Source organism: Nothoprocta perdicaria, unplaced genomic scaffold (assembly GCF_003342845.1).
Source record: "Nothoprocta perdicaria isolate Ctin4 unplaced genomic scaffold, notPer1 scaffold_98, whole genome shotgun sequence".
Lineage (NCBI taxonomy): Eukaryota > Metazoa > Chordata > Aves > Tinamiformes > Tinamidae > Nothoprocta > Nothoprocta perdicaria.
This window is the reverse complement of record NW_020456287.1, coordinates 2,523,433-2,541,317: the sequence shown is the minus strand read 5'-3', so window position 1 is coordinate 2,541,317 and position 17,885 is coordinate 2,523,433. Positions and strand designations below refer to the sequence as shown.

At 39.6% G+C, this 17,885-nt stretch overlaps 1 protein-coding gene across 1 annotated transcript in view; it reads left to right on the top strand.

Moving 5' to 3' along the window:
• Window positions 1-8,334, top strand: part of NHLRC3 (NHL repeat containing 3) — a 9,376-nt gene extending 1,042 nt beyond the window's left edge. Inside the window, exons 2-7 of the mRNA XM_026053309.1 lie at window positions 510-728; window positions 1,655-1,802; window positions 2,212-2,412; window positions 3,688-3,779; window positions 4,625-4,737; window positions 5,229-8,334. Coding sequence (XP_025909094.1) covers window positions 510-728; window positions 1,655-1,802; window positions 2,212-2,412; window positions 3,688-3,779; window positions 4,625-4,737; window positions 5,229-5,457 — 1,002 coding nt within the window. The 3' untranslated portion in view covers window positions 5,458-8,334. The remainder of the gene's footprint in view (window positions 1-509; window positions 729-1,654; window positions 1,803-2,211; window positions 2,413-3,687; window positions 3,780-4,624; window positions 4,738-5,228) is intronic.
• The last annotated feature ends 9,551 nt before the right edge of the window (window positions 8,335-17,885 follow it).

Sequence of the window (17,885 nt, the reverse complement as noted above, 5' to 3'; positions counted from 1 at the left end):
TTTTTTTTTCTTTTTTTTTTCTTTTTTTTTCTTTTTTTTTCTTTTTTTTTGGTTTGTTTTTCCTAGTGTTTTCGTTTTTTTCCCTCTGCTTAATCCATTGGCCTCGATTTTGCTAACCTGAAGTTCCTCATTTTTCAGTGGTTGCTTTTCTGGATCAGCACTTTCTGATTGCTTGTTCTGCCTTTCTGAAGTGATTATTCATTCTTTTGAGTTGGGAGCTGTGTTCATTTCTTTTTTTTTTTTTTTTTCCTTTTAATTATTATTCTTTGGAACAATATGTGGATAATTCCAGGATAAAGTTTGTTGTTTTTCCATAAAATTCCAGAACTTCCTAAACCCATATGACTTCTGTAGCTGATTTCTGGTATCTTGTCAATTTTTCCCTTTTGCAGATTAAAACCATAGCTTTGAAGCAGTATCTATTTATCTTTCCTTTTAGACTGGTTTGTCCTGTTTAAGTTAGCATCTTCAACCCAACATTTCTTTTTATCGCTGGTTCTTTTGCATAGTTGTTTACAGTGGATCTAAATATTCCTTCCTCATGGAATTCAGTTACTAATGGATCTTTGCTTTTGTATTTTCAGTTTTTAAAAGCATTCGACTACTCTCCTTGGAGCGGGCACCTGTACAAGCTGGATGTGGGATGGCCCAAAGTTCCGGAATACTTCACTGGTCAGCCCGTGAGCGTGGCCGTGGACTCCCTTCGTGGTTTGGTCTATGTTGCACAAGTGAGTGAGAAAGCTTGGACTTCTCCCCTGGCCCTGTTATAGTGTCTCTGTTTATATTATATATATATTTATGTTTATATATAACATATATATATATATAAAAAATGTTTATATTTATAAACATAAACATATATGTTTATATATATATAAATATATATATATGTATGTATAAGTAAGAATTACTGTATCAAAATCGGAGAATACAGAAATGCAAATCTCACTACTATATATGCTTTTAAAAGTAGTTCTGGGACCTACTCAGCTCTCTAATGATTTTGAAAGAATTATATTTTGTTATCGTGGACACATAATTTGGCCTAATTGAGGTATAATAGCTCTCTGTCAGCTGAATAGCCAGAACTCTGCCTTTTCTAACCATAAGGTAAGATTGAGACAAAGTGTTTCTGGGGCAGCTGGCCAGTCCCCTTTCCCTCTTCCAGCCTTTTTTTACCATGAAATCAAAAGCATGCAGCTCTGGCAGGCAGTTACAGCAATTACAATTTTGGATAAGATGTTTCTTATAACATGGATAAGATATTTCTGTAGCAAGTGGTGGGTTTTGCCTATAAAGATAACCTATAATATCTAGGATGTCATGCAGATAACAAGTGCAGTTGTAGTCTTTGTGTGTTACACTCGGTGTGTTTTCCAGCTAGGAAATAAAAGCAGTATTTGAGGTGAAGAACCAAGAGAGCTTCCGGAGCTTAACGGCTCTGAAAGTTGGACTACTTGTGATTCCTCTCCCCTTCCTTTTTGAGATGGAAAAAACTTGAGATCCAGCAGTATATAACAATTTCAGGGCTCTTTCATGAGTGATAAAACATTGCAAAAGCCTTTCAAAAAAGACCTTTCAAAAAAGACCTTTCAAAAGTATAATTCTTTGGTTAATATATTTTAATAGACTTTTTTTTCCCTTGCCTTTTCAGAGGGGAGATAACATACCCAAGGTCCTTGTGTTCTCAGAAGAAGGCTATTTTCTTTACTCGTGGAATGATACAGTTGAAATTCCTCATGGTATCTTTGTATTAAGCAACACAACAGATAGCTCAGTATGGATTACAGATGTTGGAACAGGTATGTATGGTGGAGATGTGACAAGTGTTAGGCAGGGGAGAAAATGCTAGTGCTGCAGGTACTAGTTTAAACATCTACTTTATTTAAATAGGGCACTCGAGCAGTGCTGAGCCACATTTGTGCTCCTCTTACCCTGCACAAGCTGCTCAGGTTCTGCACAAAGTAATTCGAAGGCACATGAGTTACGCTGTGTGCTTATAGCCTCTCAACTTAGCAAGCATGAATTTAGTTGTTTGTCTGGGAGAAGGGATGATTTAAAAAAAAAGTGTTTTTTTTTTGACTAGACCTTTTGCTGTAGGAATTTTTGTGTTTAATATTTGTTATATGTTATAACATTTATTATTTGGCTTTCTTAATGTTAAGAGATTCTTACCCCTGTTCCACTTATTTATTTAATTAATTCATTCAGGGAAATATGGGCATACTCTGAAAAAATACAGCCCTTCAGGTAAACTTCTGCAGATCGTGGGCACCCCGGGTAATGCTGGTTCAAGCTTGTACCCCCTGCAGTTTGATCAGCCGGCCGAGATCTTTGTGGAGGAGTCTGGGGATAGCTATGTTGTGGATGGAGACGGAGGGATCAATAACAGACTGCTCAAACTGACCGAAGGTATGGAGCAAGGGAACTTGCACAGCAGCTGACAGCTGAATTTTGACCGGTGAAACTTGGACCTTAAATAACGCAACTCTAGAAAATTGTTAACTGGCGCTGGGTGCGGTTCTCATTTAAAGTAGTTCGAAGGTGTTAGAGCCTGGTTTATTACTGGTCGCTTCAGGAGAAGTTTTCCTATGACAGGAGTCCGAGAGAATGGGTTTGTTCAGTCTTGGGAGGGCTAAGAGGAAATCATATTGATATCTTCAAGTTGATGGGAAGGTATAGAGGAGACAGAGCTACACGTGGTGAAGAGCAGTGGAAGTGGGCAGAAATTGAAGGAAGGGATGGGTTCCAGTTGGATTTTGTGGGGGGAGATTCTCCAGGAGGGTGATCAAATGCTGCAACAGCTTGAGAGAGACTGTAGAAACTCCACCCTTGGAGATGCTCAAAACTTGATATAAGCAACCTGATCCAACTTGAAGGTTGACTTGTTATCAAGGTTCATCCTGCTTTGAGTGCGGGGTTGGACCAGATAAATTCCTTTATGCTGAAATTATTTTGTGATTCTAATTGGTTTGCTCCTATCCTCCAGTGAGAAGCAGTGAGTAGATGATGGTCAGTTTTGGTTAGGGCAGGGAGTGAGAAGTCTGTGCACCTCTGTAGGTAGGGACTAGAAGAGGAGTTGCTGTTACTGCCTACTTTGTTATACAGCCAGCTAACATGTGGTTTGCAAAACAGTAAATTGTTAGAATAGTAAATTGTTAGAAGAGAAAATAGACTCAAAATTGTCACATACCGAATATAATTAAATATATAAATATATATTTATTTTATGTTAAATATGTTCATTAAATATGTTTCCTTATAAACATGACATATAAATAAGTGTGTGTGTGTGTGTGTGTGTATATATATATATATAAACTCACAATGTAGTAAATTAATGTCATAATCAACCAGGTGTCTCTCAGTGTTTTGCACAGTACCTGGTATAATAGAACCTTTGGCCATGCCCCCTGAGTGCTGGCAATTTCTACAACCATAATCCTGAACTACTACTAATAGTGCAGCTTTCACTGTAGTGTTGCTTATGCTCTCTTGGATTTGTGTACCAGGAGTATTGGGTCAAAAAATTTGGGGATTAAAAGCTTTTAGAAGTGTTTTAAGCAAATATTTTTTAAATATAATTCAAAATAACTTTGCAAAAAATTGCTAAAAAAAAGAAAGCTAAACCTACTTGTTTCCTTACCATGATTTTTGCTTTTATTTTTCATATCGTTCACTATTTAGATTATAAAGAAATGTGGCTGCGTGGACCAAAAGGGACTGGCACTGGTGAGTTCAGGATTCCTCACAGTGTAACAGTGGATTCTTTTGGACGGGTAAAGAATAAAACGATTTTTTCCTTTCTTCCTTTCCCTCCTTCTCTCTCTCTCCCTCCCTCTTTTATGTGGCTCTCAATTTTCAGTGCAATAACAGCTGAAGTTTCATACAAAATATCCTACTGAGGAAGCTGGTTTCAGCTTAAGAAGTTGATTCTGATCAGTTACACTGCCTTAATGCCTTAGCGCCTTAATCTGCAAACAGATCTGATTTTCAGTGGCTTGCTTAGCTAAAAGATATATTACTGACTTGAGCTAGTTCTGTTGGTGCTGACAGCTGTTTCTGACAGAACTCAGGCAGGAAGGAGCATAGGGAAAGGGCAACTGTGGGTAGAAGGGTAACAGTGAGTACATATATCCACAGACATCAGTTATGGCTTAAGATCTTACTGCCTAGGTTAGAAACTGTTGTCAGTGCCAAAGGAGTCTGCAAGAATGCTGTAGTAGTGTGGAAAGTAGAGTGAGGAATAGTGAGCCAGACCTGTTCATACTTTCCTCAGGATATCGCCTGAAAGAAAATAAAGTTTATTTATGGGACTCAGAGGCTGTCAACAGCCGAAGTTTCAATGATAGTAGTAAATGAGATGCTTTCATTGGAACTGTGCAGTGATATTGCCTAGCTTGCTTGTGAACATATTTAGCATGAGACAGAAAGAGATAAGTCCCACCAAGCTAATTAAATAAAACATGCTGAAAATGCCCTTGTTTTTTAAGTTGCAGATCTTGTAGACCTAGGTCATGAAATGAGACTACTGTGTTGAAAAACTGAAATTGCCGGTGGGTGACAAAGCAGTGCTTTTACAATTTAATATGTTTATTCTTCTCACTTTTTTTGTGCTCAACAGGTATGGGTTGCGGACCGAGACAATAAGAGAATCCAGGTTTTTGATAAGGACACAGGGGAATGGCTGGGGACTTGGAGCAGCTGTTTTGAGGAAGATGGTCCGAGCTCTGTCAGGTATTATTAAACAGTTCTTCTAGAAATACACTGTTACAGAAATGTGCACTTTTACTGGGGAGGTGTGAGGTTGCTGTATGGTGCCTGATCACTTGTCAACCAGCTTAATCTGGGCCCTGATCTCATGAAAGGGTTTTCATAGATGAATCCTGATATGACATGGGAATGCTGACAGCATATCAAAATCCATGGACTGGAAACTCTGGAACTCAGAGTATTCTGAGCAGGATTTTGTTGTCCCTCGTGTTACATCCTGAGCAAGAAGAAAGTTTATCTTAACTGAATTTTCTGTAGCGTAATCAGACTCAAATAGTAGCAACACTAAAGCAAGGCTTACAAGTAAATTATTTACTTTTCACCACAGTTAGTTTATTTTAACCCTTATCTTAAGAGTGTTTTTGTTGTTGTTGTTCTTTATAAGTTCATGACTGTATTAAACTCCGTATGGTGCCTTATGTTGTTATTCCAAAGTACGTTTCTGCCTTTCATAGATTTACTCCCGATAACAAGTACCTGATTGTAGCTCAGCTGAACACCAGCCGCTTATCCATCTTGGCAGCCCCGCACGTTGGCATTATTGGCAAGTGTGTTATAGTCGACACAATCCAGCTGGCGGATGAAACCAAGCCGCACCTCGTGGACGTAGACATGAAGAGTGGAGCAATTTATGTGGCTGAGATTGGAGCCCAGCAAGTGCAAAAATATGTGCCCTTGAATTGATGTTTCTCCACCACTCCTGTGGCACAAGCTGTTTGGCGTGTAAGACCTATGAGCGCGTTTTCTCAAGTTTTCTGTAGCTTGTGTTTTCTTAAGAAAAGCACAGAACATTGTGCTCACAGGCCTCTAGGGCTCACAAACTGCCCTCGTTCTGGAGAAGTGCTTGGTCTTGGGCTCTCACTTCATTTAGTGACACTCTATTTTCATGCTTGGATTTGGGTAATTTCTTGAATAAGTATCTCTATTTTATAAACTTTTATAAACACAGCCCTTGTTCTTTAGTGTCTAGAGTTTCGTCTTGAGACTTCTGACCCATCCTGCATGCATTGCAGAGCTAGCTGAGAGAAGTGGTCTAAGTAGTTATTTCCTGGGGTTTCCTCATTTTAATATTTCTTCACATGCTTAGGATCTTCCTGCAACATTATCCAATACTGAATAAAGTGTGGAATTATGTTGAATGAGATGCTGCTGAATATTGATGTCATTGCTGACACTTGCACTTGTTTTAGTGGTTGATGAAATCAGCACTGAAATCAAAGTTTTTAGCCCTGGCTAAAGCAGTCAAATTTGTAACAGTTTGAAATTTAATTTCAATCATGCACTTCAGACTAAATTTAAAGTATGTGCAGAGCAGCCAAATACCAATTCTTAACTATTTAATTCTTGATCAGATTTGATTTTTTATCAGTGTGAGCTTTTTGTTCCCCCGAAAACATAGTGAAATTCAAATCATTTAAATTCTTAAAGATAAACAAGTAAGAGTTTGCTAGGAACCTCTTACACAGTGTTAGTGGCCTGGAAATATATAATATTCTCCTCAACTTATTGTCTTGAGGCTCAGTATGTATCGGTTTTGGGAAAACTTAGCTGCTTAATGTTCTAGCATTAGATTTCCCCTACCCTATCAGCAACAATTCCATTAAGATCTTTGAATAAGTTTCTTCTTTTGAAGGAACTTATCCCAGTGTACTTGCAGATGACTCCAAGCTCTGTTCTGAAGAGGTACTGTCCAGCTCATTTTCAGATTTGTGCATTTGCATACATATAAATTGTTCATTTTTAAGGATTCTATGATTCTATGAAATGTAAGGTTGGAAGGAACCTCTAGAGATCATCTAGTCCAACCCCCTGTGCACTCGGGGTTTGCTCACATATGATTCAGAACTCAAAGGGCACAATTACTTTGCATGTCTCAATAAGGAAACTCGTTCAGACCCTTCCTCCTCTTCCCAGAGTGATTCTAGCTGGAATGTTGCTAGATGGTTTTAAATTTGTTTGTTTCGCAGCATAGCAAGACATGGGGATGGAAAAGTGGGATGGAGGCACGCTAGACTGAGGCAGAAATGACTCTTGTGGGGAATAAATGAGTTCCCCTCTAAGGCTGTGGACCCTCATCTCAAACTCTCGTTATTCATCAACGTACATTGAAAGCTTTTCTAAGCACTTGGGAAGATACGTGTGTTTCCACACACTTACTCTGCTGCAGGGACTGTTTCGAATGCTGATTACAGGCTAAGAGGCATTTTATTATTTTCCACTTCTCCACTTCCTTAGGGACATGTAATTACTCTGAGAAATAACCACTTCAGTGCATCTCATCAAAAGCAAATGCGCCTTAATTTGGTGAGTTTCAACATGTGATCTACAAATGTCTTGGTCAGTAGGTGGGAAAGCTGGCCAGGAAAAGCAAATTTCTGTATGTTATGGAAAGTAATTTACCTGTGGAGCTTGATGTCCTGATTTCAATGCAAGTATAGATTCTATAGATTGATATGTGAGCTATAATCACTTTGCTTTTGGCTCTACCCACAATAATAAAAGCTGATCTACCCTGTCTGCCCTTGTGCCAGTCTGAGAACAGGGGGTTCAGGGTTTTACACTAGTGAATGTGATCCATTGTTCATGTGGTGCTCAATGGGAGCTTGTAAACCTGATTTATTAGCAGAAAAGGTAGTAGTAGTTCTGCTAGAACTAACTGTCTGGCTCCAAACGGTTGTGCAATGTGTTATGTGGATTTCTTACTTAGGTCTCCACTAGCTCAGGGATCTCTACCATGGATCATGTAGCTCTTTCTTACCTACATGATGTGATTTAAAAATAAATAAATAAAATAAATATGTTCAAGCATATCTTGGTGGTATAAGGGATCCAGATACACCCACTCTCTGGGAACATGCCTCTCTGCCCAGTAAGGGACTAGTGTACTTTTGGGTGTCGACAAGTAACTTTTTTATGTCTGATGCATTTTTTTTTTTAACATTTGCAGCCCCTAGAGATGGGGACTACTCATGTGATTGCCTGACTTCACTGAAATAGACCGAAATGGTGGTGCCAAAATATCTATATTACATGTAGGCACTGAATGTCTGTGATAAGAAAGGGTATTCAGTGGTGACTAGTGTTAGAGACAGACTCCTTGTCATCTCTATGTATATGAGCAGCCTGAGAAATTGATTGATTTGTGCATTTACTTGCTAATTTTTTGAGGGTTTTCTTGTATACAAACTTGAAACTGATCTCTGGAAAATTATGTTGAAGGACGATTTGGTAAAATAAATTTAGAATTTCCTAAGGTGGAAAGTTTGGGGCTCTTTATTTCTGGTCCAATGTCAAAACATTGCATTGCAATGGATTACTTTTCTAAATATAGGAGCTGTAGCACTTTAATTTTTAGTAACAGAAATTATTAAATACTAACACAGAGTCTAAATGTTTGTGTTGTCTTTAGACATTACTATTTCTGAAATTACTATTTCTAATCAAACCAGGTTGAATCATAAGAGCTATTAATACAGTTCATCTCTATCTGTATATGTGTCCTTTTTTTTCTCAGCGATGGTAAACCATTTTTAGTAGGTATTACGGTTATTTTGATCAGCAGTTGACTAACTATATGTGTTTGCTCAAAATAAAAGGAATCTGGTAAATTTAGTGTCAAGAAAGATAAATTAAGTTGAACTAGTAAAATCTGGAGGGGAAGGTGCATGCAGATGCTTGTGTGGCTGCTTATTCCTGTGTTTAAAGTCACTGCCTTAAAAAGACTTTGCATCTTTTTGATACATAACACAGTTAGTTTATACTTATTTTCTTAATTTGTAGCCAGAGAAGCCTTCACCAGTGATCTGCCTGTAAGTGGTGAGTGAGCAAGAGTTTCTGATCCCTGAAGTTGCTTATTTACAACGTAAGAGGGCACCAAACCCCTGCTGATGCAGGGCATAGCCAGCATAATCATGTACAGCTACATGTAAACAGCTGCTAATTTCTGAACATTTAATGCAAGTCAGCAATAATGATGAATTGCCCCAGACTTTCTTTCACTTTTCAAAATAAACTGCTTTGAATATAAGCAGATAATTGTATTAGAGTCACTTTGGCACCTTGTTACTGGATTTATGTCCATCTTTTATTAATGGCCATTATTTTGCCTACTTGAAAAAATCACTAATTTGATGTCCAGAGACTTGTTGGTATGAGAAGTCATTCTTCTCTTCCTTTTGCCATTGATTTCAATGGAATTATTCCTGATCTGTAGCTTTGAAAACATAATAATTTATAACATTGTAACTGTAGCAGTGTAATTATAGCAAAAGGGCAATGCCAGTTTATTTCCCTATAGAGATGATCCTGAGTGAGATTAGAGCTAAGCTTAGTGGGTTTGATTCACTAGCTTCATTGTAGCCCTCCTTTCTCAGCCTTGGTGTAAACCTTGCTGTGTTTTTTTCGTTATTGTTACTAATTTATTCTACATTTGGGAGGTTTGCGTCTGCAAAATTTGTTTTTTGCCAGCAGTTAGTGCCAGCAAATTTGAACACAGATGTATTACATGATGTAAATATTTTAAAATATGTAAGTATTTCAGTATCCATAAAGCATTTCTTTATGTGATCCTGCTTTCATGAAATTTGAAAGTGAGAGTGTTATCAGCCTACCCATGCGAGGTGTTTTGTAACTGCATTAAAGATAAAGTAACGCTTATATAAATGAGACATGCGTAGATCTACTTCATCATAAGATCATGAGTTTTAAGGCTTAGAAAAATAAATATGTTTGTGTAACTGGATTTGCAAAACAGGAGTGGAAGAACCTTGGCCAGCTACCTCAGGAATGAACCCACCAGTTTTATCTGAGCAACTCTGAGCTCTTACAAGCACATTCAGTCTTCAGAAATCTAACTTTTATGATTAAAATCTGTATATTTCAGTTTTTTTCCTCCAAACAGTCAATAAATCGTATCACTATAAAGGGAAGGATTTATTTTCAATCTGGTTTTATTTGGTCTTCATTGTTAAGCAAACCTTCTTTCAGCTAGATGAGGAATTTTTTCTTTTTTTTTTTTTTTTTCCCTCACCCTCCATGGAGTCATTTACATATGATGACTGGAGTCATTTCCTGCTCTGCTCCTTGGATGAACTATGTGGATTGGAAAACTTGCCTTGCAGTGGAAACTTAAGTTATTTCTATTCAAAATGGATCCAAAGGAATTTCTACTGCTTGATAGGCAGCATGGATTTTAGAACCACCAGCACTATTGTGCTACACCAAGGTAATACTGTAATCGGGATGTAATACTACCTCCCTATTATTTGATATTCCTTGAATTTCTTTCTAGCTCTCAGCACCCTACTGTGTCTGACAGTTGTCAAAAGATCTTCACTGATTTCAGTGGTTACAATTTAAAGCAACCTCGAATGAAGAGTAGACCATAAGAAATGTAAAGTGTTCATCTGTGCATTCTGGTGAAGAATTCAGCAAAATATTCATGTCGTAGCACTTTTTGACAGGGTCTTTATCAGAGGATCTGGCTGAAATTGAAGTGTCAACAAAAAGACTTATTTAAAAAAAAAAGTGATAAAGTGCTAGCAGGTGTTTATTTCATTAAGCATTTTCAGAAGATTTATGAAAAACTAACTTTTGCTTAAAGATGCCAAGGTATTGGAATAACAAAAAAATAACAAATATGATTTAAAGAAATAAAAGGGAAATGTGTGAGAATTCTGGACAGGACCAAAGGAACTGACAGCTCTACTTTCCTAGTTGACATAAATGTAATAAAAGAATACATATATCCATAACCACGAAGTGGTGAAGAAAAGTCCATTTTGTTTTTGAAGGGGAAGCCATGCCTTGCAAATTTATTGTGAGCTTTTGGAAGAATCTGAGCGTGTATGTAGGGAAGATCTGCCTGATACAGTTTGCTTGAATTTCTGAAAGGCTTTCAACAGCATCTCTTGCCAAATGTCCATGAATTAACTATTTGAAATCAGAGGGGATAATTATAGATGAATAGTTAAAAGATTAGAAATGAAGTGTATCAAAAAAGCAGTTCTGTGCTGCTCAATATTTTGATAAATATCTGGAAATTGGCTTGGGAAGTCAACAAAATTTACTGATCACACCAACATATTTGGGCTAGCAGAGACAAAAACAAGCTGCAAAGAATTGCAAAATGATGTCATGAAATTGAATGGACATTAAATTGGCAAATTAAATTTATCATTAACTAATATCAAGTACAGTGGATAGAAAGAGACCTAATTTTATGTATGCTATGATAGCTTTGATCTAATTTATTTGCCATTTAGGAAATGATCCTGGTCTCATAAAAGATAATTCTATGGAAAGAAAATCTGACTGGCAGATCTGGCCCCCCTTCCCTCTTCTATACTAGAAGTAGTATAGAGAGGGGATGGAGAGTCTGTTAAGAACCTTTGACTATATCCAGCTATCCGTGTGCTGTATCATCAACATTTCATCACTTAAAGCGTCCTTGTCAACTTCTCCACTTTAGCTGCTGCCCTGAGCTGATTTGGCTTCAAAACTTTTCATGGAAGTGCAACCTGTCAGCGTGCAAGGGTGGGCAGCATGTTAAGGTGGTGTCTACTGTGCAGGACAGAAGGTCAGCTGAAAAGGAGGGTAAGTCTGACCCTAAAACATCAGGATATTTGCAAAGACACTGTTTGAACAAATTATCCAATCACAAAGTCTATTCAGACCCAAAGCTATGATAAACCATCACCCATGGACCGGCATAAATGTGAGGCAGCACAAATGTAGGTGCAGCCCATTCTTCTCAATATCTGGGAACCAACAAGCACATCAAAATGCAAGGCTCCTGCTACCTCCCAAATGTGGCTTCTGTATGTCCCAGTTTCAATATTCATAGAACTGAGTGACTGGTCTTTAAGCCATGTTTATCTCTAGAGTGATGCTCTAAATAAGAAAGAGAGGAAAATATGATTCCATTAGGGGGATATGCCTCAACAAAGTATATATCCTTTAGAAATGCATCTTTAATAAAGGAAAATCCTCAGGGTCAGGGTGAGCAGGGAAGGGTGGTTCTGCCTCATGTATTCCACAATAACTGTGATAAAGCTTGCAACATCTTACTTCATGCCTGGTCTAATTGCAGAGCTTTAAATAATGGTAGCTGTAGAGAATAGTGAGAGATTATCCTGTACCTAAGGGTTGCTATGAAGTCCCTTCAGGGTCTTGCATTAATGGGGCTTTGTGACAGATGATGCTACGAGACAACACTAGGAGAAAGAAAGTTTAAATCATCTATAAAAGAGCTAAGTAGCTGGAAGAATACAAAAAGCTAGAGATATTTTTTTAAGGTTACATCTTTTGAATTAATTTGAAGAAGACGTTCTGTATTGCTTATGGAAATGCATGGCCTGGCAGAGAGCCTGTGATTTTTGTTCTGAAAAATTCCCTTTTCCCTGGTAGAGGATCGAGTTGGGGGAGACACAGATCACAACCAATGTTTATGAAACATCTTTTACTAATTAAGCTGTCATTATTAATAGAACCTAGGTGCTATTATTACTAGCAGATAACTATTCATAGTGCATTCACCTACCCTTTAGCACAATTCATGTGCATGGTTATCCAGTTGGAGCACCATCTGGGAGGCCATCCCAACCAACTCTGTGAATGCAAAGGGCCGTGTGGATGCAACAGCGTCTCTAGGATCAGAAAGTCTCTCATGGGGTCCTGCCATCAACCTGTTGTTGGTGTGGCTGGCAGCCTTCAATGGAAACCACCAGTTTGGAAACCACCAATGGAAAACAATGGATGCCATGAACAGTTTATCTGTTCATGTGGGTCCAAGCTTGTCTCCAGAGCTCACCAGGACATGGTGAACTTCCACAGGTCATCCATGAGCATGCACCTCCCCGCTCCACAGCCATCTGTTTTCAGGTCTGTCCACACACAGAGGTAGCTATGAGCCACATCCATACACAGTCACCAAGAATGTGTTTTCTGACAGACTGCAGATAGAGCTTGCTTGCCACCTGCCCCATGTCCTCTCCTTGAGCTGACCAGAGTGAGGGATGTGGCATGTTACGCTTCATGAAGTTCTAGCTTCACAGCTTTGTGACCTGCCCAGGATTTAGCAATGCAAAGGTCTTCCTCCCTGAGCTTGGGGACCTGGTGGTGCGAGGAAGAGGAGGGAGGACTACAAGTCAGTACAGTCTCAAGGCAGCTGAGTGCCTTATACTAAAAGAGTCTCTCTTCTTAACCAGCCATCCCAAAGAAAGACACAGTGTGTCTGAAAAGGCAGATTCACTTTTAACCTTAGAGAAGCCACATCCAGAACAAACCAGGTTGCCAGCTGGAATTAGGGCAGCCCTCTGCCTCTGCGTCGAGTTTGTCTCCTCTCCGTGCCCTTCTGCCCTTCACTGAACCCAAAAACCCTTTAGTCTTAACGTCCCTGAGCACCATATTTATTTTCCAAATAAGGAAATGACCTTGCTACTATTGTAAAATTCTAACTGGTTTGCAAACTTGAGCACGACAACATTTGTAAGGGAAAATAATATCTTCCATTAGCCCAACTGTGACAGTTGGAAATTGGAGAAAAGCATTTGGCTCTACAAGCCCTTATGTAATTTCTTTTTACAACTTTCTCACTTGGTCTAATAAAAGATATTACCTCCCCCGGCAAATCTCATCTTGCTCTAGAAAGGAATCTCATGTAAATTCAGATTATATATACAGCATGTCCTAAACACATACACATGCTCAGACATAAATGTAGCAGGAGGGGTATATGTAGAAGATGCAGTGTATATAATCTAACATTTATATATGTAAAGATAAAACATATACATATATGTGTGCACATACATATATATGGAAGATATATTTCTTTTTAATTTATTCTTTTTTGGCATAGTCTAGGTAACAAAAATATTGAGAAATAAATACTGGTGGACTGGAGCTGTCAAAGCCAGTCAGTACTATTTTGTTACCTGTGGTGCTTCCCCTAGGTGTATGTGGAGCACAGACAGTCCTTGCTCTGCAGGATCCACTGCCAAAGAATTGGACAGGTGTGAAGGAAAAGCAGGATATGATTCACTAAGATAAATGTGCTAATCTGAACTCTACCTGCTTTCAAAAGGAGGCCCATTTGGGCATGAGGGAGCCATTATATCAGCTCAGGTGTCCTAGAAAGTGCTATTACATTCGTCTTACTCACTGAGTTAATTCCAGCCTTAGAGTTTTAGTGAATTTTATGGCATTGTCAGTTCTCACTGCTCTGCTTGTGGGAAATGTCACCTGGAGTAAGAGGGGGTAACGGCAGCATGACTCAAAATCCTTACTGAAAAAGAAGTCTTTGCAGCTTGATCAAAAACCTTCAAAGTTCATTAATTAATTAGTAAAAAGAAAGTGTTCAGAACTATACAATAGATGAGATGAAAGCCTGCATCTTGCCACATCAGCACATCACAGATACGGGAAAAATTAACAGGATATTCTGAGCACCTTCTAAAAGTGTTATTACAAACATCCCTGTAAGCCTGCAGAAGGATTTATTTTTCACTGTGATGTGGTTAGAGGCAAGTCAAGATGAACCAAGCATTCAAAATTCAAATAGTCCTTCAGTGGCATTTAATGAAGGTACGAGCCCATGGGAGCGGCTGGAAACGTCCTGTTTCCTAGACAGGGCTTTACGCAAGCCTGGTCCAATTAAGTGTGATTAACGGGGCATATTTTAAAGAGCGAGGCGGACACTTTCCCTGAGATGGTGATTTGAAGCCCTAAGAGCAGTTCAGGCTGCAAATCAAGAATGGCAATGAGTGTTATTCCAATAAACAGGAGTGCACCGGGCGGCTCGGAAATCCCCGTCCCGTCGCCCGCCCGGCCTCGTCTCCGCGCGCCAGGAACGGCGAGTGGCAAAGCGGGACACGTCCCCTGGAGCGTGAGAATTAAATGGGCTGAAACGTGAGAGGCAGGCGAGCGCGGACGGAGACGAGCGCTCGAAATGCAAACGCTGCTGCTCTTCCTAAATCTGGCCAGGGAGCTGGTAGCCTCTTCCACGGATAATGAGACCCGGTTGGGGCGGGATGCGGGGCGGCATTAAAGACGTGCCAGCAACCTCATTTTGCTCTTGCTACCAAATGAGGGTGTTGTTTCAGAGGCTGCATTTGGCGTAACAGCCTGGCTTGAGTTTTTGACTGGGTGAAAGCAAATGTGGTGTCTAGGGTTGGCCCCTTCCCTTCTGTTTTCCCGCTTGCACCACAAAGTGAGGGAATACATAAGAATGGAAAGCAGGCTCCTATGCCCTACAGGAACCCAAAGTTCCTCCAAACATTCAAACTTTGTCACCTAGTTGGAAGTCTTTGACCCTTGTCCTTTACAGACCCTGCCTGTGTTTGCTTCCAATCCCCCAAGCTGAAATTCCGAGCTGGAATCATCCACGCCATGGATTTGCTTTAGCTTTTGCTGGAATCAGTGACTTTTAAGAAAGTATAGCCTATCCCACACATTTAAAAGACTTATAATACATGGAGAAGCTGTAATGCTTTCTTACTAAATATGGCTTTATATTCAGCAAAGGGCATGACCCCTGCATGAGATAATTTCCACTTGTTATTCCTGTGGAAAATATGTGAGTGTCTGGCTGTGCAGTGAGCTTGGAGAGTGCCCAGGAACGGGGGAACTGTAGGACGAGCGTTCGGCAGAGGACACTGAATGAGATAGGATCCCCTGGGGGAAAAATAAATTGGGCAATCTTATTATTAAATACTCTAGCCATGATGCTTGTGTGGAAAGGACATATTTAGGGTAACACAGATAACATTAATTCTGGCACTTTGTAGTTTTTGCCTGCTTCAATTGGCAGACCTAATAGGGTTTTTAGTGACTCTACGTGTGTGTAAAATAACATTTTTTTTGACCACGTCCTTTTAACCTGATAATCCTATTCATAAATCCGAATACTTTGACATACAGTATAGCTCAAGGAAAATAGCTATTGTGTAAAATGAACCTTGAGACATAATTGAGAAATGTATAAAATCAAAATGAGGCTTTCGGTATTACTGCAGCAGAAACACCCAGTAATCAGCAACCCAGGAGGCAAGTTTCTTCTTTGTACCATAGTTGCTATTTTTCCAGTGCACTGTCCGATGATGTTTGCAGTCTATGTGCTGGAGAGGGTGAAATCTGTTTACTGGACACCTCAGCCCACAGTAAAACCTCCTTCATGGTTTGTCAGAGAACACCCAGTTACTCATTTTTCTTACTTCTGAAATCAGTTGTATCTTTTGTTCCATCTTAGGTTTAAATTATCTTTCTTCCCTTCTGCCCACACACACAGGTATACAACACAGGTCAGTGTCACCTCTCACAATGTCAGCTCTCATAAAGAGCTTTCTAATGAAAGATGCTTCCTGTCTTTTGCCCGTAAAGATTGGAAATGGAGCTACAACAAGAACTGCTAAACAAATAATATCCTATACTGAGCCATAATAGGTATTTTCATCTTTTCACTTCTGCTAATCACTATTTGATGAGCTTTTATGTGCTTAAGATGTTTCTCCAGAGCGTTTCCCTAGATTTTGATGATCAGAGTTATGCTCTGGCTGGTCCTTTCATCCTCCTAGCATCTTATCACTTTATGAGTAGTCCCTATCTTGCTAAAATTTGCAAATCAAATTCCTTTTAAATTAAAAGAGGATGATACGATGGTGGTGTCTGTTGGGCTCAGTTGAAATAAATCAAAACAGACTCGCTGCAGCTGAAACGGTCTTGAAAGCAGGGAGACAGTTGTGCTGTAAATCTGCGGAGGCGGAGGTGATGAATCACACCGTGGAGGGAAAGGAAAACCAGATGGCACTTGCCAAACCCCAGCACCTCATGTTCTGCAGTTCTGCCCACAGAGGTGTGTGGACCTGCTGCCCAGAGCCTGGGCAGGGGGATGACTTTCACCAAAGTGCCTGCAGACCTGGAGGGCTTGTGTGGCAAAGACGAAGCAAGCCCAGGAGCAGAGAGGAGGCGAAGGACAAATGTGGGACAGCGGGAGGTTTGGAGTCCAGCGTTGCAGACTGTGATACTTCCCACTGCCTTCCTCACAGACCAGGCATCACTTTATGCTTGAAAACCATGACTTAAACATGCTGTGAATCCCAATTTGAGGAGAAAAAAAAAAAAGTTGCAGGAGAGATTAAAATCCTGACTGCACTGCAGTCGGTAATAAAATTACCACCGCTTGCTGCAACAGAAGCAGGATTTGACCCTTTGCAAACATACCATGTTCGTGCTAGGTCACCTGGACACTCCAGGCACAGTCAGGACCCTGGTGACAAGGACTGCAGGAAAGAGCAGCTGGCAAAACTCGAAGATGGAGGAACTAATTCTAGAACAGGGTTATTTCTGCTGCTTCAGAGCACTTGCGGTTTGCAAGCTGGGGAAAGGAGCTGGAGGTGAAAGGGAGCTTTTGGGCAGAGTTATTGCTTATTAAATGCTGCTCAAATTTCCTTGCAACTTTATAGTAGTTTTTCCAATCACCAGATGAGTCATCCTCCTAATCCTCTTTATTTCACTGACAGACAAGTAAAAAGACCCAGCTGATATACAGCCTGGCGTATGCCGTTTTATGAATCAATTTACTATTATAATTGTTTGTTGTTCAGTTGTGTTTATGTGAAATTGATGGATTATAATAATTATTTTGCATATTGTGTCTATGTTTTAGTTCTTAGATTCAGAAAGGTATTTGGAAAACATTTCTGAGCAGATGAACCACAATAGGTTCATGCCGGTTTTGTTTAGAAATATCTAATTTAATCTTTATTAGCAACATATGCTTTTAGCAATATTAAGGAAGAAAATCAGTCCCCAAGAAAATCTTTTTGGATAGTTTTCCATCTGTGAAGATAATATAACACTACAGGGTTAAAACTTGTTCATCTCTATCAGCAGCAGTTCTTGCTGCTGTTGTTACAGCTTAAAACATCCTAAGAAATGGACAAATATATGCTCGTTGACTCAATAAGGAATTAGGTATTTTGTAGAAGTTATGTCCCCTTGGGCAGATTCTTACCACCCCATAAAAGAAAGGGAGTTATCTAGGCATGCCCCTGGAAAGCTCTGCTGTGCTGCAGCCCTGCAGATGTTGATGAGCCCAGGGTGTTTTATTTGTG